Genomic DNA, 27,840 nt, shown 5'->3' with positions numbered 1-27,840 from the left:
CCTCCCAGATTCAAGTGATTATTGCGCCTCAGCCTCCTGAGTAGCTGAGATGACAGGTGTGTGCCACCACACCCGGCTTATTTTTTTATTTTTAGAAGTGGGGGTTTTACCATGTTGGCCAGGCTGGTCTCAAACTCCTGACCTCAGGAGATCTGCCCACCTCAGCCTCCCAAAATGCTGGGATTACAGGCGTGAGCCACTGCGCCTAACAAGGTTGTGAACCTTCTGGCAAAACTGACCCATATCAAATGAGTCAGAGGGACTCCTGCCAAAACCAGTTTCCAACCAGCTTTTGAAGCGGCTGTCTCAAACTAAGCAGAAAGTCAGGAGGGGCAAATGTGATTACTGGATCATATTTGATCTGGCCGTGAGCTTTGCCAGCAGTAGCATCCCCGGCAGTTTACCTATGTAGCTGGAGGCAATGAGGCTCACGTGAGTCCAGGGCCAGGGACTACAAGTGAGGGAGCCACGCCGCAACACATGCCAGGGCCCAAAGCATGTGCTTTTCTTACTTAGGGTTCTCATAAACCACTATGATCTCCATTAAAACCACTACTCCACCTGCTCTTCTCTTAGCCAGAGCATGAAGAAGCAGGGAAACTTCTTCAGTTTCTTTGTGATTGAACTGGACAGGGGAAAAGATTGGTCTCTGTTAAGGAGCCAATGGCCAGAAGCCTTTTTTCTATTATTTAAAATTTTTCATTTTTACTATTTTTTTTTGAGACGGAGTCTTGCTCTGTCGCCCAGGCTGGAGTGCAGTAGCGTGATCTCAGCTCACTACAAGTTCCGCCTCCCGGGTTCACGCCATTCTCCTGCCTCAGCCTCCCGAGCAGCTGGGACTACAGGCACCCGCCAGCACACCCAGCTAACTTTTTGGGGGGGATTATTAGTAAAGACGGGGTTTCACCGTGTTAGCCAGGATGGTCTTGATCTCTTGACCTCCTGATCCGCCCGCCTCGGCCTCCCAAAGTGCTGGGATTACAGATGTGAGCCACCGCACCTGGCTTTTTACTAGTTTTTTAAATGAGATGTCGTATTGCTATGTTGTCCAGCTGGTCTGAAACTCCTGTCCTCAAGTGATCCTTCTGCCTTAGCCTCCCAAAGTGCTGTCATTATAGGCATGAGCCACCAGGCCTGGCTGGAAAGCAGCTTTTCCTATCATACTAGTTACGGGGCAAATCTCTGAACTTTGCTTTATTTCTCATGATGATTACATTGAAAAACACACAAATAAACACCTCAATAAAAATATTAATTACCTGGTAACCTTTATTTGGGAAGTGAAAGTAACTGTGAAACAGTGCTTCATAAGGCATGGCATACAAGGCCTTGGTTTCCAACGCCGGCAAGGATGAGGCCCAGTCCCACACTCCCTCGCAGGCACCCTTGCTAAGATGTCCTCCTGGGTGACCAAAACGGTGGTAACAACATAGCCAAAGTTACTTTTACTTGGGTAGGATGATTGCAGAAGGCATCACTATGCAGAGCTTCCAGACCTTTCCGTGCGTCATGCTCTCCAGAGGATGCGCCAGGTGTGTTGGATTTGCATGCACAAAGACAGGTGTGCGCCCAACCCACCCCGGGCTGGGCAGCAAGATGTCTGCTCATCTACTGCACTAGACTTCCCAGCCTCCTTCCACACTCAGAATCCTTAAGGAGGATGAAAAGAGACCACAGAAACTAAAGCAAGATTAGGATGCTGCAAAGAAAGATGCTCTGATACACAAAAGCCAAAACATGAGGCAAGGAGGGAAAAGTAAAATGAGGCACACAGACAGGAAGTTAAACTATGCAGTTACGCTGCTGATTTAGAAAGATGTTAAGACACACACTAGATGCAAATGAAACCCATCCTGCTCCCTTCCTCCAGAAGACATTGTAATGCAGAAAGCAAAAATACTACATCCTTCTTGTCAGCACTGTTAGTATTCCACACTTTAATATTTATGGTGTATCACATAAAAAACAAAGTCATATACTTTTGCATTAATAAAAAAATAGCAAATCCATATAATGGCAAAATCAGGAAAAAAATTCTAGTATTTCCACAAAATACATAGTATCTTACAGATGATTATGTGGACTTTAAATGTTTGCAGCCCTACAGAGCTTTTGTTGCCAATTGAAAAACAAAAAAAATCATCCCAACATAGGATGTTCAAAAAGCCTAATTCATAAAAAAGACAATTTATTCTATGTTTAATATAGTGTTTTTTAGGATGGTAACATAAGTCATGCAAGAGCTCTGGAAAACAAAACAAGAAACTATGATGTCGGCTGTGGGTTAAATAAAAAGAAAAAAACCACACACACAAAAAAGAATATAAGGAATGGTTAGTGGTGCTGCCAATTAAAAAACAAATTGTAAATCATCTTACCACCCAAAAGTGATGTGGAAAACTGTTTGAATCTGAGCATGGACATGGTTGTAGTCATCTTTTGGAATTATAAATGAAAGTGACAGGTAACTACTTGTGTTCCATTCCTCAAAGGAGTAGATTCCTATATCCAAATGATCATGAATGCCCCTCCCATCCCACACTCAGATGGAAAGCAGCCAGAACCCCTGCCGCTGGATTCTTCAGCACCCTTGGGACAGTCTCCAACTGACACTTTGCAGCAGAGGAAGAGGGCAGGCACCTTTGGTGACTCTTCAGTGAGACTCCATCGACATTCAGAATCTTAAAATGTTGGTAATGAAAACCATGGACCTCCAAGTCATCCTTACCAACCTCAAATGTAGTGTTGTGACATCCAACGAAGGACTTCCACGTCACGTGGGAATAAATTTGAACAGATACATCCAATTGAACATAGTGTCTCAGATTTCAAACAAATACAGCTCATCTTTTGCCAAAAAATAAATATAGTGGAATGCAAGTTTGAGGGATGGAAGAATATATAATCTACCAACTGTCAAGGAGTACAATTTCATTGCAGACACAAAGACTCAACAGTTTCAAAGAATTTTTTAAAATTAAAAAAAAAGTTTGCACTTATTCCTCACAAAATCTTCACTTTTGGACCTATCCCAATTGAAGCTACACACTGAATTTATTAATACAGCATTAAGTTTCTTTGTGTAAAAAAATCTTTGTACACAGTAATAAAAAAAGATAAGGCAAGATGCATTAAACAGAAACCTTCTGGCTCTTTTCCTCTGCGTTCTTATAGAACCACTGATGACTATCTGCAACAAAAGAGTTAAGTTTCTGATTTTCCGCATCAAGCATCTTATGCCTTTGCTGTGGTAAGAATTCTGTCCGAGCACCCTGAAGGACAGATGCTGGTGATGGTCTTTGGCACTTATGCTGGCAAACTGAGCTTCTTTCCCTTGAGTACTAGAATTTCAAAGAGAAGAAAACAAAAGGTTACTGATATTGACAAACTTAGCTTCCTTATTCCCATTCCTAGAAGTCTCCCACACACAAGATTCTACATAGTAAGGTATAGGAAATAAGCAATTGTATTTTAAAAATACAAATTTCATCGAAAGTGCCACTAAATTCATGATGGCTTTTTGTTACTACGACTTTCACCCTAATCAATATATAGTAAAATATAGCTTATGTGGGAGGCCTGTGAAATTCTGGGTACTAAAACATAAAGGCCGGGTGCAGTGGCTCATGCCTGTAATCCCAGCACTTTGGCAGGCCAGGGTGGGAGGATCCCTTGAAGCTAGGAGTTCAAGACCAGCCTGGGCAAAAAAAGTGAGAGCGACCCCATCTCTATAAAAAAATTTTTTAAAATGAAAGAGGTGTGGTGGCATGCACCTGTAGTCCCAGCTACTCAGGAGGATGAGCAGGGAGGATCACTTAAGCCCAGGAGTTTGGGACTGCAGTGAGGAAGGATCACACCACTGCATTCTTGCAGCCTGAGTAACAGCATGAGAACCCTGTCTTTAAAAAAAAAAAAAAAAAAAAAAAAAAAAAACACAAAAGATGGCTAGGTGAGGGAGCTCACACCTATAATCCCAGCACTTTGGGAGGCAGAGGTGGGCGGATCTCCTGAGGTCAGGAGTTCAAGACCAGCCTGGCCAATATGGCGAAACACCATCTCTACCAAAAATACAAAAATTAGGCTGGGCACAATGGCTCACACCTGTCATCCCAGCACTTGGGGAGGCTGAGGCGGGCGGATCACCTGAGGTTGGCAGTTTGAGACCAGTCTGACCAACATAGAGAAATTCCATCTCTACTAAAAATATAAAAATTAGCTGGGCGTGGTGGCGGGCACCTGTAATCCCAGCTACTCAGGAGGCTGAGGCAGGAGAATCACTCGAACACGGGAGGTGGAGGTTGCAGTGAGCCCAGACTGCACCACCGCACTCTAGCCTGGGCAACAAGAGCAAAACTCTGTCTCAAAAAAAAAAAAGGGCTAGGCACAGTATCTCACGCCTGTAATCCCAGTACTCTGGGAGGCCGAGGTGTGCCGATCACAATGTCGGGAGTTCAAGACCAGCCTGGCCAACATGGTAAAACCTCGTCTCTACTAAAAATACAAAAATTAGCCGGGCGTGGTGGTGCATGCCTGTAGTCCCAGCTACTAGGGTGGCCAAGGCAAGAGAATCACTTGAACCTGCAAGGTGGAGGTTGCAGTGAGTTGAGATTGTGCCACTGCACTCCAGCCTGGGTGACAGAGCGAGACTCCGTCTCAAACCAAAACAAAACCAGCCAGGCATGGTGGTGTGCGACTGTAATCTCAGCTACTCGGGAGGCTGAGGCAGGAGAATCGCTTGAACTTGGGAGGCAGAGGTTGCAGTGAGGCGAGAGCAAGCCACTGCATTCTAGCCTGGGCGAGAGAGGAAGACTCGCTCGGGAGGAAAAAAAAAAAAAAAAAAAAGGAAAGATGTAAGATATATATGCTCTTTTTTTTTGAGACAGAGTTTTGCTCCTGTTCCCTAGGCTGGAGTGCAACGGCGTGATATCAGCTCACTGCAACCTCCGCCTCCCTGGTTCAAGAGATTTTCCTGCCTCAGCATCCCGAGTAGCTGGGATTACAGGCATGTGCCACCATACCCAGCTAATTTTGTATTTTTAGTAGAGTTGGGGTTTCACCATGTTGGTCAGGCTGGTGACCTCAGGTGATCCACTCACCTTGGCCTCCCAAAGTGCTGAGATTACAGGCATGAGCCATCACACCCAACCTATATATGCTTTTTACCTAGCAATTCCACCATTAGGAATTTTATTGTATAGCTGGATTTTTAGCCTGGGATCTGTGGTTGGGTTTCAGAGGTTCCTGAATCCCCCAAAACTATATGCATGCATTTGGGTGCATATGCATAAATACGCTTTTTTTTTTTTTTGAGACAGTCTTGCTCTGTCACCCAGGCTGGAGTGCAGTAGCACGATCTCGGCTCACTGCAAGCTCCGCCTCCCACGTTCACGCCATTCTCTTGCCTCAGCCTCCCAAGTAACTGGGACTACAGGTGCCTGCCACCACTCTCAGTTAATTTTTCTTGTATTTTTAGTAGAGACAGGATTTCATGTGTTAGCCAGGAAGATCTCGATCTCCTGACCTTGTGATCCGCCCACCTTGGCCTCCCAAAGTGCTGGGATTACAGGCGTGAGCCACCGCACCGGGCATAAATATGCTTTTTTTTTCTGCACAAGGATGATAGCTTTCATCAAATTTTTGTAAAGTTCACATGTCCTATATTCATACAAATGCAAAAACACATACATACAAGGATGCTGATTTAATGACTGGATTTTCTTTTTTTTTTTTTTTGAGACGGAGTCTCGCTCTGTCGCCCAGGCTGGAGTGCAGTGGCCAGATCTCAGCTCACTGCAAGCTCCACCTCCTGGGTTTATGCCATTCTCCTGCCTCAGCCTCCCGAGTAGCTGGTACTGCAGGCGCCCGCCACCTCACCCGGCTAGTTTTTTTGTATTTTTTAGTAGAGACGGGGTTTCACCGTGTTAGCCAGGATGGTCTCGATCTCCTGACCTCGTGATCCGCCCGTCTCGGCCTCCCAAAGTGCTGGGATTACAGGCTTGAGCCACTGCGCCCGGCCTAATGACTGGATTTTAACAGCAAACCAGTAACAGCCTGACCACCCATGAACAGGGGTTGGGTAAATAAATCATGGTACATGCACATAATGAAACACTCTGTGGCTACTGAAAATTATGTAGATTTCTAGTGACATGAAAAATATGAGTGGGATAAAAGCAGTGTGTAGAACAGCATGTACAGTTAAGTCATGTGTCTGTGTGTGCTCAGAGAGGCATCTCGTGTTAATGTTTACTAAAACACCAGATGAATTTTTTACAGTGAAAATGTGTCATTTTAGGAAAAGTGATTGCAAAAGAAGAAGGATTCTTTTCTTTTTTTGAGACGGAGTCTCGCTCTGTCGCCCAGGCTGGAGTGCAGCGGCCGGATCTCAGCTCACTGCAAGCTTCGCCTCCCGAGTTTACGCCATTCTCCTGCCTCAGCCTCCTGAGTAGCTGGGACTACAGGCGCCCGCCACCTCGCCCGGCTAGTTTTTTGTATTTTTTAGTAGAGACGGGGTTTCACCGTGTTAGCCAGGATGGTCTCGATCTGCTGACCTCGTGATCCGCCTGTCTCAGCCTCCCAAAGTGCTGGGATTACAGGCTTGAGCCACCGCGCCCGGCCAAGAAGAAGGATTCTTATATTTTAAAAAGACAACATCCTGATCCAGAATGTTACTGGTCAATCACAAAAGTGTTTCTCTGGAGCCAGTTTATGAGAGAGTGCCAGGTTAGAAAAGTGCCAGGCAAGGGTGCTCCTAAAAGAACATGTGACTCTAGAAACAATGCAGGCCACATCCAACATACCTTTTGTAATGTACAAGTAGAAGAAGTCACAGTATAGGATGGTCTGGACTACACCGGCCACCACAGCAATGAGGTCAAAGAAGCCCTCAAAGTAGAAGCGCCAGATCCAGTTGACAAGATACAAAGCACGATAGAGGCCCAGGAAGAACAAGTAGTGTGTGGTGATGGTCTCGGCCTCCCCGGTCTTGCTGATCATAAAGAGCTGTGGAAGGATAGCCACGGACTCCAGGTAGATGGAGAAGGTCCAGAGAATCTAGAAGAGAAATGGCAAGCTTCCATCAGGACCCACTGCCCACCAGAAGCTCAGAGGAAACGCTCTTGCTTGCTTTACCACAAAGCAGCTTAAGATGAGTAGGGAGTGGGGCATGTCGGCCCAAAATAGAACAACAGCTTGGCAACTGCATAACCCAGTGATCCCCAACCTTCTTGGCGCCAGTGATTGGTTTCATAGAAGACAATTTTTCCACAGACCAGCAGGGTGGATGGATGGTTCTGGGATGATTCAAGCACACTGCAATCATTGTGCACTTTATTTCTATTATTACTATAATATACAATGAAATAATTATACAGCTCATCATAACGCAGAATTAGGAGGAACCTGAGCTTGTTTTCCTGCAACTAGATGGTCCCATCTGGGGGTGATGGGAGACAGTGACAGATCATCAGGCATTAGATTTTCATAAGGAGCATGCAACCTAGATCCCCCACATGCGCAGTTCACAAAAGGCCTCTCGCTCCTATGAGAACTGAATGCCTCGCACTCCTATGAGAATTGAATGCCTCGTGCTCCTATGAGAATTGAATGCCACCACTTATCTGACAGGAGGTGGAGCTTGGGTGGTAATGTGAGTGATAGGGAGCAGCTGTAAATACGATGAAGCTTCACTTGCTCACCCACCGCTCATCTCCTCCTGGGCAGCCTGGTTCCTCACAGGCTATGAACCGGTACCAGTCAGTGACCCCAGGGGTTGAGAACTCCTGGCATAAATCACAGAAACTTAGGCAACCTTTAAGAGGCAGGGCACTGCCAGTGTGACAAGCTGGGTAACCTGGACATCTCTACCACTTTGAATTTTCATCACCCTGTCTCTCCAGGTTTATTTTTCCCTCCTCTATTTTCTATGAATTTACATACAGACATTTCTCCTGGACAAGCTTGTCCTGCTCCAGATCTGGGATACCAAATCAACCTGCTTTCCGCCAGGGCTGACAATACTGATAATTGATAAGTTCCTTCCACTTCCTTGCTGCTGTCTTTCCTCGCTGACTGATCTTGCCAGACTACTGAAATATTTTAACTATTTTTCTTATTCCTTAAGCTTTCTGGTGTGGTTAAATCAAAGGGGTAGAAGTCAGAATTGTAATTACGGAAATTCTCTGCCCAACATATGACTTTATTCATGATGATAACAGAAGGACTTTCAGAGGGTCCTTGAGTGTTTTAAAAATCCAGGCATGGTCGGGCATGATAGCTCACGCCTGTAATCCCAGCACTTTGGGAGGCCGAGACAGGTGGATCACCTGAGATCAGGAGTTCAAGAGCAGCCTGGAAAACATGGTGAAACCCGGTCTCTACTAAAAATACAAAAATTAGCTGGGCATGATGGCGGGTACCTGTAATCCCAGCTACGTGGGAGGCTGAGGCAGGAGAATTGTTTGAACCCGGGAGGCGGAGGCTGCAGTGAGCTGAGATCATGCCACTGCACTCCAGCCTGGGTGACAGAGCGAGACTCCATCTCAAAAAAAAAAAAAAAAAAAAAAGTCCAGGCACTCCCAGCATCCATCAGACACTCAGGGTAGCACAGTGACTTGATCGGTCCCAGGATGTGGAGCAGCACCGTTTGCCTGTTCAGTAGAGAAAGAAGAGGTAAAAGAGCTACTCGGGAGCAGATCAGTGCACTGCACAGTGCTAGGGGCACCACAAACCACCTTTCCTAAAGGCAAGAGGTGCAGAGTGCTGCTAAGCAGGGTAACAGACACAACATCAGTGCACATCTGTACATGAAAAGGAAACAAAATGTGGGCTACAGGAGGGAGACTGTGTTCTTCCAACACTGGTACAGGCAGGGCTGTGTTTGGTACCACAGAAGTCAAGATAATGAAATACAGTTTCAAGTTTCTATTTCAAATGAATCAGACCGTAAGCTGTCAGCAGACACCCAAATATGTGGGTGCTTAATTCTCATCTACGATTTTTTACACCAGTCATGAACACTGCATTAGAGTTTGCCAAACCAGAAAATAAAAACAAAACACCCCATGAAAACCTACATGATCTGCAAACATGCAAACAGGTCCATTCACCTAGATGACCAGAAATGACCACTAAATAACTTTTTTTCTTTAGATGGAGCCTCGCTCTGTCGCCAAGGCTGGAGTGCGGTGGCTCAATCTTGGCTCACTGCAACTTCCGCCTCCCAGGGTTAAGTGATTCTCCTTCCTCAGCCTCCTAAGTAGCTGGGATTACAGGCGCACACCACCACACCCAGCTAATTTTTGTATTTCTTTCTCTCTCTTTTTTTTTTTTTGTGATGGAGTCTCACTCTGTCGCCCAGGCTGGAGTACAGTGACGTGATCTCAGCTCACTGCAACCTCCGCCTCCTGGGTTCATGCCATTCTCCTGCCTCAGCCTCCCAAGTAGCTGGGACTACAGACGCCTACCACCACGCTTGGCTAATTTTTTTTTTTTGAGACAGAGTCTCGGTCTGTTGCCCAGGCTGGAGTGCCGTGGCGCCATCTCCGCTCACTGCAAGCTCCACCTCCCAGGTTCATGCCATTCCCTTGCCTCAGCCTCCCAAGTAGCTGGGACTACAGGCGCCTGCCACCACACCCAGCTAATTTTTTTTGTATTTTTAGTAGAGACAGGGTTTCACCGTGTTAGCCAGGATGGTCTCAATCCCAACTTTGTGACCCGCCTGCCTCGGCCTCCCAAAGTGCTGGGATTACAGGCGTAAGCCACCATGCATGGCCAATTTTTGTATTTCTAATAGAGACAGGGTTTCACTATGTTGGCCAGGCTGAATGCCTGAACCTCTGACCTCAAGTGATCTGCCCACCTCAGCCTCCCAAAATGCTGGGATTATAGGCATGAGCCACCAGGCACAGCCCTAAATAACCTCTTTTTTCTTTTCCCTCAAGACAAGAGTCTTGCTCTGTAACCCAGGCTGGAGTATAATGGCATGATCTCAGCTCACTGCAACCTCCACCTCTTGGGTTCAAGCGATTCTCCTGCCTCAGCCTTCTGAGTAACTGAGATTACAGGCACGTGCCACCACACCCAGATAATTTTTTGTATTTTCAGTGGAGACAAGTGTTGCACCATGTTGGCCAGGCTGGTCTCGAACTCCTGACCTCATGATCCACCCAAAGTGGAGGCGGAACTCTGCCTCGGCCTTCCAAAGTGCTGGGATTACAGGCATGAGCTACCATGCCTGGCCCTAAATAACCTTTTAAACTAACCTCAAGAGGAGAGAAATCGTGATTGACTAAAAAGGAGAGGCCTCCCACAGGGACCACCAGAAACTCCACTCGGAAGGTATCGTGATTTCCATCGTAGGTTGCCTTAAATTTCAGGTAGATCAGGTACACTGTGGCGTAGGAGCAGGCAAGGTAGATAACCTACAAGCAAAAGAAAAAAATACCAGGTGTCAATACCTTGCTACTGTTCCAGCTCCCCCAGCTTTTTTTTTTTTATTATTACCCGTGTATTTGGAAAGGCAAGATTTTCTTCCTTAGCCTGTTTTTGGAATTTTAAAACTTAAATATAGTAAAATTCTCTTTTTTGGAGGTATTCAGTTCTGAGGCATAACTACCACCAAAATTAGGACACAGAACAGTTCCATCACCCCCAAAATTCTGCTATGCTGCCCCTTTGCAGTCAAGCTCCCCCAGGCTTCCTTCACCTCCTGCAATGCAATCACACTTATGTTCTCCATCCAGTTTTGCCTTTTCTACAATGCCACATACATGGAGTCATATAATATATTGCCTTCTGAGTCCAACTTCAGTTAGCCTAATGCATTTGAGAGTCAACCAAACTTATTGTGTATACAGCAGGTCTGCCAATAACATCCTTTCGTTGTAACATTGATGAGAAAAGAAACTGATTCCCAGCTGGGGCCACTGACCACATGGCGTTTGCACGCTCTCCCTGGGTCCACATGGGTCTTCTCCAGATACTATGGTTTCCTCTTACATCTCAAAGATGTGCTTGTTAGGTGAACTGGCATGTGAACTGTCCTAGTGTGAGTGTGGGTGTGGGTGAGCACGCCCTGTGATGGAATGGCATCCTGTGCAGTGGGGGAAAGTTCCCTCCTTGAACCTGAGCTGCTGGGATAGGCTCTGGCCACCTGGGACCCTGAACTGAAGTGGGTTGGAAAATGAATACAAATTATGGCAAAATAAAAATTCATAAAGTAGTATACAATAATTATACAAATGTACAATAAACAATGTAGTACAAAAGCACTCAGTGAGCCTGCTATAATTGTTATTGTTTGTTTTTGAACTTCATGGTAGTAGGAGGTACTCCTTATAATTTGTGCTTTGCAAACATATACTTTTTTTTTGTGTGAGATAGAGTCTCACTCTGTCGCCTAGGCTGGAGTGCAGTGGTGCGATCTGGGCTCACTGCAAGCTCCGCCTCCTGGGTTCACACCCCATTCTCCTGCCTCAGCTTCCTGAGTAGCTGGGACTACAGGTGCCCGCCACCACACCTGGCTAATTTTTAAATTTTTTTTTTTTTTTTTTTTTGAGACAGAGTCTCACTCTGTCGCCCAGGCTGGAGTGCAGTGGCCGGATCTCAGCTCACTGCAAGCTCCGCCTCCCGGGTTTAAGCCATTCTCCTGCCTCAGCCTCCCGAGTAGCTGGGACTACAGGCGCCCGCCACCTCGCCCGTCTAGTTTTTTTTTTGTATTTTTTAGTAGAGACGAGGTTTCACCGTGTTAGCCAGGAGGGTCTCGATCTCCTGACCTCGTGATCCGCCCGTCTCGGCCTCCCAAAGTGCTGGGATTACAGGCTTGAGCCACTGCGCCCGGCCTTAAATATTTTTTAAGTAGAGACGGGGTTTCACCTTGTTAGCCAGGATGGTCTTGATATCCTGACCTCGTGATCCGCCCACCTCGGCCTCCCAGAGTGCTGGGATTACAGATGTGAGCCACCGCGCCCAGCCTGCAAACATATACTTCTTGATTTAACCCACCACCATGACCACCATCATGCACTGATTCACTAAAAATTGGATAAATAATTATGTTGCTTTTATTAATCTTTCTTAAACATATAGCTCACATTGGCTGGGTGCAGTGGCTCACGCCTGTAATCCCAGCACTCTGGGAGGCCGAGGTGGGCGGATCACGAGGTCAGGAGATCCAGACCATCCTGGCTAACATGGTAAAACCCCGTCTCTATTTAAAAAATACAAAAACTTAACTGGGCTTGATGGCGGATGCCTGTAGTCCCAGCTACTCGGAGGCTGAGGCAGAAGAATGGTGTGAACGTGGGAGGCGGAGCTTGCAGTGAGCTGAGATCGCGCCACTGCACTCCAGCCTGGACGACAGAGTGAGATTCTGTCTCAAAAAAAAAAAAAAATTTATAGCTCACATTTGTTTTGGGCCTTTTTTTTTGAGACAGAGTCTCACTCTGTCGCCCAGGCTGGAGTGCAGTTGTGCAATCTCGGCTCACTGCAACCTCCACCTCCCGGGTTCAAGCGATTCTTGTGCCTCAGCCTCCCAAGTAGCTAGGAACACAAGCGCCTGCCACCACGCCCAGTTAATTTTTATATTTTTAGTACAGACGGAGTTTCACCATGTTGGTCAGGCTGGTCTTGAACTCCTGACCTCAGGTGATCCGCCCGCCTCAGCCTCCCAAAGTGCTGGGATTACGGGCGTGAGCCACTGCACCCAGCCTGTTTTGGGTCTTTATTTAAAAGTCTGGGGCCGGGCGCGGTGGCTCAAGCCTGTAATCCCAGCACTTTGGGAGGCCGAGACAGGTGGATCACGAGGTCAGGAGATCGAGACCATCCTGGCTAACACCGTGAAACCCCGTCTCTACTAAAAAAAAATACAAAAAACTAGCCGGGTGAGGTGGCAAGCGCCTGTAGTCCCAGCTACTCGGGAGGCTGAGACAGGAGAATGGCGTAAACCTGGGAGGCGGAGCTTGCAGTGAGCTGAGATCCGGCCACTGCACTCCAGCCTGGGCCATAGAGCGAGACTCCATCTCAAAAAAAAAAAAAAAAAAAAAAAAAAAAAAGTCTGGTGGTGTTTTTGGGACCAGAAATATGCTGTAGGAACTTAATTCTTACTTATGTCAATTAGCCTATGGTAAAACTGGCTTCAGTGTATGTTGTTTCACTTCAAGAACCTACCAATGACATTAAGTGAGGGCCTAGTGTTAATAATTTGTTCCTTTTATAGCTGCATCCATTGGTGGTCCATTGTATGGATGCACCAGTTTATTTATTCACTCACCAGTTGAAGGACAGGTGGTTTCTGATTTGGGAGGACAGTGGATAAAGCTGCTGTGAACATTTGCATACAAGTGTTTGTGTGAATGTAAGTTTTCACTTCTCTTGGGTATGTACTTAGGGGTCGGATTGCTGGGTCATATGTTAAGTGTAACTTTTTTTTGAGACGGAGCCTTGCTCTGTCGCCAGGCTGGAGTGCAGTGGCGCAATCTCGGCTCACTGCAACCTCCACTTCCCGGGTTCAAGCAATTCTCCTGCCTCAGCCTCCCCAGTAGCTGAGATTACAGGCGCACGCCGCCACACCCAGGTAATTTTTAGTAGAGGTGGGGTTTCACCATATTGGCCAGGATGGTCTTGATTTCCTGACCTTGTGATCCACCCACCTCGGCCTCCCAAAGTGCTGGGATTACAGGCGTGAACCACCATGACCAGTCGTAAATTTAACTTTATAAGAAACTGGTGGCCAGGTACAGTAGCTCAAGCCTGTAATCCCAGCACTTTGGGAGGCCAAGGTGGGTGGATCATTTGAGGTCAGGAGTTCAAAACCAGCCTGGCCAGCATGGTGAAACCCCATCTCTACTAAAAATACAAAAATTAAAAAAAAAAAAGGCCAAATAACATGTATTCCTCTGACCCCAAAGAAAAGTCTGATATTCTAAAATTACATCAACTCTCAGACTGCAGAAATTAGGCTCAAGAATCAAATAGCAGGTTTAGTCCAGGAACAGAAACACCTGAGAGGTAGCTGTCCTGCCTAGCACTACTTCTCCCCAGGAAAGACAAGCCTAGGCAGATGACTCAATAGGAAATTGACAGCAGTTATGAAGCCCTTATATGCTTTTAAAAACTACAAAGACAGTAAATTGACCCTGACACTTCATCATGCAGTTATATTTGCAAATAAACAGTCAACATGGTATTAAAATTGTTGTTCATACCCATATACCAAAGAACTACCCCCAAAAGGAATCAAGGAACATTAATACACTATTACAGGAGTTCTCTCCACACACAAATATATGTACACATATGTGAATAAATACAAAATCTACATGCATAAACAAAACACACATCCATCTACACGTGCACTGAACCCCCTCAGCACATCCAGCCAAGGCTCACAGCAGAGAGGCCCCTCAGCAGGACCTAGCCTGCGGCCAGCTCAACGTTAATAAAAACTTGATGGGCGTTATTTCCACTAAGGCCTTAGCAGTAGCTGGAGAAGAACAGCTGCTTCTCTCCTCTCACCAGCACGTAGAAGTTAAAGTAAAAAGACACGAGCACCTCAGGTCTCAGGCCAGACTTTCAGGACATTGTGCTTAGAAACTACAACCAAGCAAGCATGGATTCCTCTGAAACCTGGGCATCCTGAGTGGGAGGGAGGATTCTTGCTCACACATCTCAAGTTTTAACTTGCCTGGACAAGTGGGGACCTAACCTTTTTTTTTTTTTTTAAGACAGAGTCTCACTTTGTCACCCAGGCTGGAGTGCAGTGGCGCAATCTCGGCTCACTGCAAGCTCTACCTCCCGGGTTCACACCATTCTCCCGCCTCAGCCTGCCGAGTAGCTGGAACTACAGGCACCACAACCTCGCCCAGCTAATTTTTTGTATTTTTAGGAGAGACGGGGTTTCGCCATTCACAGGATGGTCTAGATCTCCTGACCTCGTGATCCGCCGGCCTTGGCCTCCCAAAGTATTGGGATTACAGGCGTGAGCCACCGTGCCCAGCCCCTAACCATTTTTAAGTAAGCTCATTTCCTGAATACTAGGTTCCCATCACTTGGTAATGAAGAATCCATTATAAGTGACTCAAATTTGCTTTTTAGTAAAGACCAGACTCACATATTGCTTTGTCTCCTTTCAACAGTAATTATGCAAATGCTCTTGAACATAAAATGTTGGGGGGAGGTTGTTTAGATGCCATACCAAATAGGATTCAGTTTAAATACTACTTCCTTGAGTGTGCTAATAACCAAATGTCCTAGAATAGTGCCTGGCGCACAGGTGCTCAGTATATGTAGAATGAAGGAAAGAAAGAAAGAAATCAGACTCCTATTACATATCCCGAGAGCCCCTGTTTTGTTTTGTTTTGTTTTTCAGACAGGGTCCTGCTCTGTCACCCAGGCTGCCAGGCTGGAGTACAGTGGTGTGATTATGGCTCACTGCAACTTCAACCTCCAGGGTTCAAGCGATCGTACCACTTCACCCTCCTGAGTAGTTGGGACTACAGGAGTATGCCACCATGCCCGGCTAATTTTTGCATATATATATACATATATGTTTAGAGACAGGGTCTCACTATGTGCTCAGGCTGGTCTCGGATTCCTTGGCTCAAGCAATCCACCCACCTTGGCCTCCCAAAGTGCTGGGATTATAGGCATGAGCTACTGTGCCTAGCCTGTTTCATTCTTTTTATACCCATAGGTTCGCAGTCTCTTGTACTTTTCCTTTGTAGCACCCATCATAAATTGCAGTCATTTGTACTGCCATGATCTGTGTACTCTCCCACACCAGAATAGAAACTTCTGCTTATTTTCTGCCACATCCTCAGTTCCCACCTCTATAGGTGTTCACAAGCATGAATTCAACACTGTGCGAAAGAACTGAAGCTCACGTAGTCTACAACTTCCCCCAGTATGGGGTGTGTGCCACCAGTGGTACACAAAGTATTAGGTGGTGTGCAAACATTTTGTATTTTGATAGTTATACATTTGTTTTAATGTGAATTCGAAAAAAATATAAGAAGGACAACAAAGGTGTTACAGATACTAATGCTTCGGACAAGTTGAAAGGTTTAAAAAATATGTTACTACGTAAATGACGGCATAGAGATCATTTAAGCATGGCAAATGTAATAAAAATGACACATACACAACAGTTTAAGAAAAACTGACTCAGTGGAAAAGAAAAAAGGTAGATGCCTATACACAGTTCCTCACACAGCAGCAAAATGAGACACTGCAACTAGGAGTCCTGCTTTCATTCCTTGTTATGTACCAACTTGCTGGATTTCTCTGGGGACTCTGTAATTTCCCACAGCTTGAAAATATAATGGTTACCCCTCTTTCTTATAGAGTTATCGAGAGCTCTAGATTTATCATACTTAAGGAACCTAAAATAAAAAAAGCTCTAACTTCAAAGTACTTTAATTAACTACTGTTTGAAACCAAAAATGTATGCTTACTGATAACTTGTTTATTCCCAGTTATATGTACAAGGTGGTCTGAAAGTTTTAAAGTCAAGAACAGCATATTAAGACATTATTTTTGGAGCATTTTTAATTAAAAATACACAGCTGACATAAATGAAGTTTCCATAGACCTGTGCACTGTAGATGAAATACATTTCAGTGGATGGCATACTATACCTTCATAGATGTGTTATACAGTGAAATAAATGAAGTAAAAAGATCCAGGTAACGAGTTGTGAAGACCAGTGCAAACAGAAGCTGGCTTTTCCCAGAAATACCTGGAGAAACAGAAGGGAAGTATTAGAAAGGCCTGCAGAGTTTTAGGATTCCTGTGGATCACACTGTACAGGGAGTGCAGACAGCGAAGGAGTGGCACGTGGGGTCAAAGGCCCAGGTCTGGGGAGGGCTCTGAATGAACAAGAGCAGTTGTAGTTTTTCTATCCCTTAACATTCCCAAACATGCCCCTTTTGGGAGGCTCTAACAGGCTTTTCTGTCTCACTATAAAGGGCGACCACAGGAAAGGGGCTTCATTATGCCAGAATGTGTATCATTCAAAGGAATCTTATATTTCTCAAACATATCTCCTTAGGCAGGAACAAATTTCTCAATAATTCTGCTGTCATTTAGTGTTATAACTTGTCTCTTACATTCAGATTTTTCTTTTCTTTCTTTTCCCCCGAGACAGGGTCTCCCTCTGCTGCCCAGGGTGGAGTGCAGAGGCACGATCATAACTCACTGCAGTCCTGACCTCCTGGGCTTAAGCAATCTTCCCACCTCTGCCTCCAGAGTAGCTGGGACTAGAGGTGTGAGCTACCACACTCAGCTAATTTTTAAACAAATTTTTTGTAGAGATGGAGTTTCACTATGTTGCCCACACTGGTCTTGAACTCCTGGGCCCAAGCAATCCTTCCAGCTTCCCAAAGTGCTGGCATTACAGGTATGAGCCATCTCGCCTGGGCCTTTCTTTGCATGGTAAAACAATATCTCCATGGTGAGAAATCTTTTGAGAATGGAGATGGAGTCTACTGTGATTAAAGGGGATGAGGAGTCGAGTGAGAAGCACTGACTCAGGTAAGAGTTGGGCAGGAACTCCTGCTGGAATAATGGCATCACCTCCCATGGTGACTTCTTTGCTAAGCGCGGCAATCACTTGGGTATGTTAAGATTTTTAAAGCTTCCATCTCAGTTGGGCATAGTGGCTCATGCCTGTAATCTCCACATTTTGGGAGGCTAAGGCGGTAGGATCGCTTGAACCCAGGAGTTCGAGACTAGACTCCGTCTCTACAAAAAATAAAAAAGTGACAGCCAGGCAAGGTGGCACACACCTGTGGTCCCAGCTACATGGGAGGTTGAGGTGGGAGGACTGCGTGACTCTAGGAGGTTGGGGCTGCAGGGAGCTGTGGTCATATCCCTGACCCTGTCTCAAAAAACAAATTAATTAAAATAAAATAAATAGAAATTCCACCGTATTTGTATAAAAATGTTCCTGAATGCTAGGACAACATGAAGGTAGTAACCCGCAACTACAGCCGGTCTTCAAAAGCAGCTGTCTTTTTTAAAGCCTTGAAACTGTGTTTCCACCTCCAACCACCAACCCACCTCTAGAGCACTACATGGCACATCCACACTCAGCCAGGAAGGCTGGACGTTTATGTGGTGTGCACACAGCTTTTCTGACATTTATATTTGACCAAATATTTACTTGACAAAGGACATGAACTATGGGTTTCAGATGCTGAAGACTGAGCGAATGCATTAAAGAAAGTGAAGGCTAACTAAATGTCAGAACCCACCTACCCTCATCTATAATGCAAACTTCACACTATTATACATTTTAGTAAGTATGAATTTAACAGAAGTGTCACTTCACCCAAATCATTCACAACACTCCTCTGGAACATGAAAAGCACATTATTTTTCTTTTCTTTTTTTGAGACTGGGTCTCACTCTGTTGCCCAGGCTGGAGTGCAGTGGCACAAGTACAGCCCACTGTACCTCTGACCTCCCTGGGCTGAGGTGATCCTCCCACCTCAGCCTCCCCAGGTACTACAGGTGGGTGCGCCACCACGCCTGGCTAATTTTTGTATTACACATTGTTTTTCAATATTTTATGAACAATCATTTTGCAGCTTGCTGAAACTGAAAGCCTGAATGTAAGAATGTTACTTTCTCAGATGAATAACTGTAGTCCTAGCCTATTCACATACACACCTAAATAGAAATGGAAGAAAATGTTGACGCCACCCTTCCAGATCCATCAATAGAAACCAACTTCAAGGGCCAAAGGAGGAGACACAGACAGTAAATCTGCTCTGCTTAGTCTTTTCCCCAGTAACGGATAACTTATTTTTTCCTACAGAGACCAGTGTTCCAAAGGGGAAATAACAAGGCTGCTGCTAACCAAGAAAACTGGAGGTTTCAGAGGGGGAAGAAGAAAGAACAGGGAGCAGTCAGACCATACCTGGTATTTGTTGAAGCCTTGAGAAATCAATTTCTAGCTTATTTCCTATATGGTTCTTTCCAATATTTTAAACACATAAGCATACAGGATACAGATAGATGAATTTTGTGGGAAAGGGTTTTACTCTAACAGAACTTTGGAAGTCAGGCAGATTTGAAATTGTGTCCTCATTCCCAGCATTCCTATACTGAAAACCAGGGACCATCATATTGTCTTTACCAGCCCCCCACGGGGACCCAGCTCACATCCCACCTCCTCCGGGAGGTCATCTCTGAAGATACCCTCCCTCGGGACTGTTGATTCATTCAGCAAGCACATAAGGGGAACTACTTCATGCCAGCTGCTGCCCTAGCTCCAATTACAGTACTTAAAAAAATACACTGTGATGATGTGGTTCCTGCCTCTCCTCTCCCCCAAAATCCCACTCAATACCAAGATCTTTAAAGGCTGGGGTCATGCCTTATTCCATCTTGTATTCCCTGCATGGGACACTAGGCCCTGACACACAGGGTTTCAGAAAATATTTGCTGAATGAATAAATGGACAAAAGAAAATGGAATTCATTTTATCTTCATGTCATGGGGGCATTCTCATTTCGTGGTATTTTGGGAGAACACTTGTGAAGAATGTGCAGGTCATACTGTGTCTCTGTGACTGTAAATAGGGCTCTGCCCTAATTTACTACTAGCTGGAGGGCGAGAGAGCCCCGAATGTGCACAGGGCAGTGTGTGGTTTGCAGTCCGTCCATGGAGTGGCATCCACGCAGGACCACCTTGCTGGAAATCTGCAGATGCGAGTGTGGTCCCACACCGTTCTCCCTAGCCCGGGATGCTAATTAGGAAGTAGGAGCTTCTTCCTTTTTTTTTTTTTTTTTTTTTTTTTTTTGAGACGGAGTCTCGCTCTTTCGCCCGGGCTGGAGTGCAGTGGCCGGATCTCAGCTCACTGCAAGCTCTGCCTCCCGGGTTTACGCCATTCTCCTGCCTCAGCCTCCCGAGTAGCTGGGACTACAGGTGCCTGCCACCTCGCCTGGCTAGTTTTTTTTTGTATTTTTAGTAGAGACGGGGTTTCACCGTGTTCGCCAGGATGGTCTCGATCTCCTGACCTCGTGATCCGCCCGTCTCGGCCTCCCAAAGTGCTGGGATTACAGGCTTGAGCCACCGCGCCCGGCCGCTTCTTCCTTTAACACAACAAAACTGTCCTGTCTTCACAGGAAAACGGGAATCCTCACTGAAGACAGAAGGGTGTGGGGCAAGAATCTCCTGGAGAGTTTGGGGATAGAATACCTGCTATTAAACCACAGCAGCTCTCCTAGTCAGTTTCTCTCCACTTTGAGATCAAAACATGCTAAGGTTACCAGGTAATAAGCTCTCCCAGAATACTCACTTTTGTAAATGTTTCTGAAACTGACATCCCCATACCAAATACACTAAACATCCATATTAAGGAGTACCACTTGTTAAATGGAAATCAATCATTAAACTTAACATCATTCTTGTCTTATCCTACTGGACTAGGTTAAATGTCTTTTGTTTTCTGTTTTGTTTTGGAGATGGGGTCTCTCTCCGTGGTCCAGGCTGGAGCACACTGGTGCAATCATAGCTCACTGCAGCCTTGACCTCCTAAGCTCAAGCAATCCTCCCAATGAGGTATTATACATTACAAAATAGCTAGAAGAGAGGTTTTCAAATGAAGAAATGATAAACACATGAGGTGATGGAAATAACTACCCAGATTAGACTATGTAACATACACATGTATTGAAACATCAACTTGTACCCCATAAATAGATCCAATCATAATGTATCAATCAAAATTTTTTAATCCATAAAAATAATGCAAATTAAAACACATAAACCAAAAATAAGACGTGAACATTTTAAAATTTGATATTGTCAAATTTCTTCTAGAAAGGCCATGCCAATTTACATATCTACTAACACCAAATCAAAAGACCCTTTTTTCACACCTTTGCCAACATTTCCCTACCCAGTGGTATGCACTGCTGTTCTTTATTATTTGCCCGCCCCCCCCAGTTTTTTTTTTTTGAGACAGAACCTCACTCTGTTGCCCAACCTGGGGTATAATGGCAAGATCACAGATTGCTGCGGCCCAGGGCTTAAGTGACTCTCCCACCTCAGCCTCCTGAGCACCTAAGACACAAGCACACGCCACCACGCCCACCTAATGTTTCCTTTTTTTTTGTAGAGACAGGGTTTCACACTGTTGTCCAGGCTGGTCTCAAGCTCCTGGCCTCAAGTGATCCTTTAGCTTTGACCTCCCAAAGCGCTGCCACCACACCTGACCTGCACTGCTATTTTAATATTCAAATTCCTAACTCCTAGTGAGACTGGGCATCCTTTCATGCTTCATTGGTCTTTTGTTATTCTTCAGTGAATTGCCAACTTTGCCCATTTTTCTGCTGGGTTATTTGCAGGAGTACTTTACTACAGATATTAACCTTTTGTCACTTAGGTATATTACAGATTATTTCACTCAGTTTATTGTCTTTCGCTTTGATAATATTCTGAATTAAGAAATCAATTTGGAGAGATGTCATCTTTCTTCCTCACCAGCCTGCCTGGGTGCTCTCCAGGACTGTAGTATGAACATACATGCAGGTCGTCTTCTATGTCCATCAGCAAAGTTTAGTATTTATTTTTTATTTTTATTTTTATGAGACAGAGGTTCGCTCTTGTCGCCCAGGCTGGAATGCAGTGGCGCGACCTCAGCTCACTGCAACCTCTGCCTCCTGGGTTCAAGTGATTATCCTGCCTCAGCCTCCCAAGTGGCTGGGACTACAGGCACACGCCATCACGCCCAGGTAACTTTTTTGTAATTTTAGTAGAGATGGGTTTCACCATATTGGCCAAGTTGGTCCTGAACTCCTGACAGGTGATGCACCCACCTCGGCCTCCCAAAGCGCTAGGATTACAGGTGTGAGCCATGGTGTCTGGCCATCTTTTGTACATTTTCATATCATTTCAACTACATTACAGCTTTCTTGAGAATAGAAACTTTTCTCTTTTTTTTTTTTTTGATTTTTATTTTTTGTTTTTGAGACGGTCTCACTCTGTCACCCAAGCTGAAGTGCAATGGTGTGATCATGGCTCACTGCAACCTCGACTTCCTGGGCTCCAGTGATCCTCCCCACTCAGCCTCTGAGTAGCTGGGACCACAGCGCACCACCACGGCTGGCTTATTTTTGTATTTTTGGTAGAGACAGTGTTTCACCATGCTGCCCAAGCTGGTTTTGAACTCCTGTGCTCAAGTGATCCACCCACTTTGGCCTCCTAAAGTGCTGGAATTACAAGCATGAGCCACTAAGTCCGGCCGAGAACAAAAACTTTTTTGTTTTGTTTTTGTTTGTTTGCTTGTTTGTTTTTTGAGACGGAGTCTCGCTCTGTCACCCAGGTTGGAGTGCAGTGGCGTGATCTTGGCTCACTGCAAGCTCTGCCTCCCGGGTTCACACCATTCTCCTGCCTCAGCCTCCTGAGTAGCTGGGACTACAGGCGCCCGCTACCACACCCGGCTAATTTTTTGTATTTTTAGTAGAGACGGGTTTCACCATGTTAGCCAGGATGGTCTCAATCTCCTGACCTCGTGATCCACCCGCCTTGGCCTCCCAAAGTGCTGGGATTACAGGCATGAGCCACCGTACCTGGCCGAGAACAAAAACTTTTAATAGCTGCAAGCTGCTGTTCTGAATTGTGTGCCAGTGCCTTGCACATAGTGGGTGGTTAATAAATGTTTGAGAGTAATGATTACTCAGAGACTGGCACTCAAAGGAGCAGAGGCGACAACAGCTACAGAGGGAGCTGCACATGTGATGCAAAAGCTTCTTGGAGTACTCCCCATCTTACCCACTATATTACTCCAAAAATATCAACTGTCCCGTATGTGAAATGTATGGACACCATAAGCTTCAGTATGGTGTTTGGTAGGATGAAAAGTTTACAACCTACATAACAGCTGACAACAACCTAAGCAACAGGGGAAGGAGGGAAGGAGAGAGACTTGTAGGGGAAGGCCCGGGGTCGTGGATCTCAGAAAGACTCCTCTAGCTACAGTAGATACACACTACTGATCACTAGCTACAGTAGATACACACTACTGATCACTAGCTACAGTAGATACACACTACTATAGATACAGCACGACAGTAGATACAGCACTAATAACCATTGGCCTACAGGAAAATTTGAATAGGAAGCCCTTCATCTAAAACCACCGCTTGTTCTTCCAAGGTTATGTAGGTCAGTGTTTAGGACAAAAATAAAGTGACAACTTGAGCATACTGTGGATCGAGCTGTAATAATTCAGAATAGGAGAAACTCACACTCCATTTTGGCACTCTTCTGTAAAGACAATAGCAGATACAGCCACAAGAGAATGCAGACTCAAACATGATCAACTCACCGCTGCCACTTTAAAATGGTCCTTAAAGGCAGCTGTTCTGGAATCTGACTATGAGGAACACAGAATCTCCAGCTTCTGCACGAGTCAGCTTCATCCCTGACCCTTATGGGGTAAAAAGCACTATGGTTCCGAGACTAAAACAGAATTTTCAAAATCGGTGCTAAAATCCTAAAAATGAACCTCCGTATCAGTATTTTCAAAATGAGAAACACAATCTGGATGCACGTGTCTCCCATTCCAGTCATCTGAGAAAGTCATATCAAATTCTTACTCTTTCAAAAGACTCTAAACAACTTTTATAATTTAGTATGGAAAAACAAAGCAGCTTGTCAAAGTTAGCATTTAATTCTGAATAAATGATCTGGGTGATTTACTTAAAATCAGGAAAACACACAAACCAGGACAGAAATCATCCTAAGTCTGAGAACAAGAACAGTTTAATAATGTCCCGGGAATAGATGGCCAACACACACACAAAGTTAACTAATCTATTTCTCTTCCTTCGTTAGCATTTTAGCTGAAGTATTTCATATTTTCCTGATATGCTCCTGAATCTCTCAAATGAAAACAGTGAATAGTAAAAAACAAAAGGCCTGGCGTGGTGGCTCACGCCTGTAATGCCAGCACTTTGTGAGGGCGAGGTGGGCGGATCATGAGGTCAGGAGACCGACACCAGCCTGGCCAACATGGTGAAACCCCGTCTCTACTAAAAATACAAAAATTAGCCAAGCGTGGTGGCAGGCGCCTGTAGTCCCAGCTACTCGGGAGGCTGAAGCAAGAGAATCGCTTGAACTCGGGAGGCGGAGATTGAAGTGAGCCACAATCACGCCATTGCACTCCAGCCTGGGGCACAACAGCGAGACTTACTCTCAAAAAAAAAAAAAAAAAACAAAATAAAAAAACAAATCATTATTCTGGAGTTGCACTGAATTCTCCCAAATATCTTAGTTTGGATAAAAGTTTAAGAGACAGCACACTTCAACACTTAATGATTTGCTGGAGGAGGGGATTCTGAAAAAATATGGAAAAAAATAAAGAGACTCACACAAAGATTTTGGAGCAAAACTAAAGATTAAAAGTAACATCACCAGGCACTGTGGCTCACAACTGTACCCAGCCGCTCAGGAGGCTGAGGGAGGATTACTTGTGCCCAGGAGTTTGAAGCTGTAGTGAGCCGTGACACAGCCACTGCACTCCAGCCTGGGGGACAGAGTGAAACACCGGTCCCACTCTTTAAAAAAAAAAAAAAAAAACAAAGGTAACATCTGAGTGTGACAAAAAAGGATCTAAACATCGTGGTTTGGTATCAAACATTTATTTAGGCTCCCCTAGACATTCATCTATGAACCCAATCCTTTGAGTTACTAATTGTGCTTTAATCCTGGCTCTATCACTAAATTTATTTGACTCCCTAAGACTCAGATCCCCCCTCCACAGAATGGGAACAATAGCACCTACCTCCTCAGGTTATTTATTTATTTTATTTTATTTTCTTTGAGATGGAGTTTCACTCTTGTTGCCCAGGCTGGAGTGCAATGGCGCGATCTCGGCTCACAGCAACCTTTGCCTCCCAGGTTCAAGCAATTCTCCTGCCTCAGCCTCCCGAGTAGCTGGGATTATAGGCATGCACCACCACGCCCGGCTAATTTTGTATTTTTAGTAGAGACGGGGTTTCTCCATGCTGAGGCTGGTCTCTAACTCCTGACCTCAGGTGATCCACACACCTCGGCCTCCCAAAGTGCTGGGTTTATGGGCATGAGCCACCGCACCCGGCCATCCTAAGGTTATTTTAATGACTACCTGGGATAAGCCATATAAAGCACTCGGCTGACTACTTGATATATAGCAAGTGCCTAAATGTCACTTATCCACATTGCTGCGATGATGTGTTGTCATTGGAAACCATACAATGGAGCCTCTCAGAAGTATGTATCAACTGAGAGATCACCTCCAAGTCAAACACACTGGCACATGGACTTTGTAACACCCATTTTAACTGCTCAAAGGTCTTTTGGGCTTTGCTTACTTCCTGGATCTCAGTTATGTTCCAAGGAGATAGGCGAGGCCTGCAGACAGCAGAGTCAGAGAAGTAAGTGGGACTTTAGATGCCAAAATTTTTAGAAATAAATCAGGTAAATAGAGTCTCTGCCACCCAGATCCTTCAGGATCATCTTTTACTGCCTCTGAAAAAATTTAGTTCTTGAATTCAACAAAAATTATTTCGCCAAGCATCAAAAATAAGTTTGAGGAATTTTTAAGAAAGTTAAAGCCTGGGCAACATGGTGAAACCTTGTATCTACAATAAATAGCCAAAAAAAGAAAAGTTAGGCGTGGTGGTGCACGTATGGAGCCCCAGCTATTCAGGAGGCTGAGGCAGGAGGATTACCTGAGCCAGGGGAGGTAGAGGCTGCAGTGACTAGTGATCGCACACTGCACTGCAGCCTGGGTGACAGAGCGAGATCCTGCCTCCAAAAAAAAAAAAAAAAATAAGTTAAAAAACTCTCAAATATTATACCTTTAACGAAATGTAAAAGTCCAAAACTATTATCTGGGAAAGACTCTTTTCACTGCCTCCTAGCAGTGCCTGCATGACATCTGTACTCCTGAACAGGGCAGCAGCCAACTCACTGATGACGTGGAGTAAGAAACTGCAGGAACCCATAGGAGGCCTCGGCGGCCCCCGGGCGCTACAGTTTTAAGAGAACTCATTATTAGATGGAGGCACTTAAGAGTTTGACAAACCAGATCGTTTCCCAAAGCAGCATTAATTACGCCAAGAAAATCACTGAGACCTCCCCGCAAGCCCCTCCCCAACGGGTGTGATCTTGGACCCAAGGGCTTAGGTGATGCCCACACAACTCTAAGGACAGGCCTGACCCGACCCACACTTAGAACCCGGGCCTTGCACGGGCAGGGTGGGGAGCCGGGTGACCTCTCCCTGCGCCCGCCCCACCTCCCGAGCTAGCTGGGCTGCCACGTCAGGCCCAGCCGGCCGCGGTCCTGCCCATCCTCCTCCCGCCTGTCCCATTGATTCGCGGGTTCCCTGCAACCCCGGGACCCCCACGCGGGATCTCTGCTGGAGAAGGGCCCCTATTCAAGCCCAGGGAGGGGCCACGCCTGCCGGATCCCCCGCCTCACGCCAACTTTTCAGACAGAGCAGGGCTCCGCGCAGCCGGGTGCGCCCCGACGGCTCAAGTTCGCGCGGGGATCGAGTGCAGAGCGGGGCCCGGCGCTGCGACACCGGCCCGGCGCTCACCCCGAGGGCCCGCAGGCCGCTGCCCCCCGGGCCCGGGCACCCGTTAGGCCGGCCGAGGGGGTGTGTCGGGCCGGCGCAGGCCCCTGGGCCGTGGGGTGGCCGAGGTCTGCGGGTCCTCGGCGAGACCCGGCCCCCGCGCCCGAGCCTCTCGGAGGCTTCCCCCGCCGCTCACCGGCGCAGGAGCGCGTCTTCCAGATCTTCAGCAGCAGGATGACGATGGCCGCCAGGTGGGACAGGTCCCCAGTCAGCCGGAAGATGTTCATGGCGGCGGCGGCGGCGGCGGCAGTCGGCGCAGCGCGGCGGCCCCGGGGCTGGGCGGCTTAGGCAGCGGCGGCCCCTGAGAGGAAGCGGCGAAGATGGCGAGAGCTGCCGCGACGTGGCCAGGGACGTGGCCGAACTGCCGGCGCGCGCGCGCGCGGGGCAGGCTGGGAGAGCGGGGCCAGGCCCCGCCCCTGCCCCGCCCCTTAAAGGGGGCGCGCCCCAGCACAGGCTCTGCAGGGCAGCTCGCAGGGACTCCCTTGCAAGAAGACACCGGACTGTCTGCCAACTTTTCCCTACCGGGTTTCCGGCTTCTTCTCGGGGGGGCCAGCAGTTTCCTTTACTTTTTTGAAATAACACTCCCTGGGGATCTTTTTTTCCCCTCCCACATATCAAAAGAGTTCTACAAGCCTATTGTATGAAAAAGTGTCAGAGAAGGCCGGGTGCGGTGGCTCATGCCTGGAATCCCAGCACTTTGAGAGGCCGAAGCCGGAGGATCCTTTGAGCCAAGGAGTTCGAGACCAACCTGGGCAACCTAATGAGACTTCCCCCCGACGTCTCTACAAAAATGTTTTTTTTTTTTTTTGTTTGTTTGTTTTTTTTTTTTTTCTGAGGCGGAGTCTCGCTCTGTCGCCCGGACTGGAGTGCAGTGGCCAGATCTCAGCTCACTGCAAGCTCCGCCTCCCGGGTTTACGCCATTCTCCTGCCTCACCCTCCCGAGTAGCTGGGACTACAGGCGCCCGCCACCTCGCCCGGCTAGTTTTTGTATTTTTTAGTAGAGACGGGGTTTCACCGTGTTAGCCAGGATGGTCTCGATCTCCTGACCTCGTGATCCGCCCGTCTCGGCCTCCCAAAGTGCTGGGATTACAGGCTTGAGCCACCGCGCCCGGCCCAAAAATGTTTTAAAAAATTAACCGGACCTGATGGTGCGTGCCTGTAGCACCAGCTATTTGAAAGGCTGAGGCAGGAGGATTGCTTAAGCCCAGGAGAT

At 46.4% G+C, this 27,840-nt stretch overlaps 1 protein-coding gene across 2 annotated transcripts; it reads right to left on the bottom strand.

Moving 5' to 3' along the window:
• Positions 1-1,247: 1,247 nt before the first annotated feature.
• KDELR2 (KDEL endoplasmic reticulum protein retention receptor 2) lies at positions 1,248-27,024 on the bottom strand. Of its 2 annotated transcripts, XM_030932245.1 has the most exons (5): positions 26,764-27,024; positions 16,635-16,735; positions 10,263-10,421; positions 6,801-7,053; positions 1,250-3,341 (listed from the first exon to the last, which is right to left on the bottom strand). In XM_030932245.1, exons 1-5 carry the CDS (start codon positions 26,852-26,854, stop codon positions 3,307-3,309), a joined length of 639 nt encoding a protein of 212 aa, XP_030788105.1. In that variant the 5' UTR covers positions 26,855-27,024; the 3' UTR covers positions 1,250-3,306. The 2 variants fall into 2 exon arrangements, with proteins under 2 accessions (XP_030788106.1, XP_030788105.1); XM_030932246.1 differs by lacking the exon at positions 6,801-7,053 and having other exon boundaries at positions 1,248-3,341; positions 26,764-27,014.
• Positions 27,025-27,840: the final 816 nt, after the last annotated feature.

Source organism: Rhinopithecus roxellana, chromosome 6 (genome assembly GCF_007565055.1).
Source record: "Rhinopithecus roxellana isolate Shanxi Qingling chromosome 6, ASM756505v1, whole genome shotgun sequence".
NCBI classification, from domain to species: domain Eukaryota; kingdom Metazoa; phylum Chordata; class Mammalia; order Primates; family Cercopithecidae; genus Rhinopithecus; species Rhinopithecus roxellana.
This window is presented reverse-complemented; position numbering and strand designations above follow the sequence as displayed.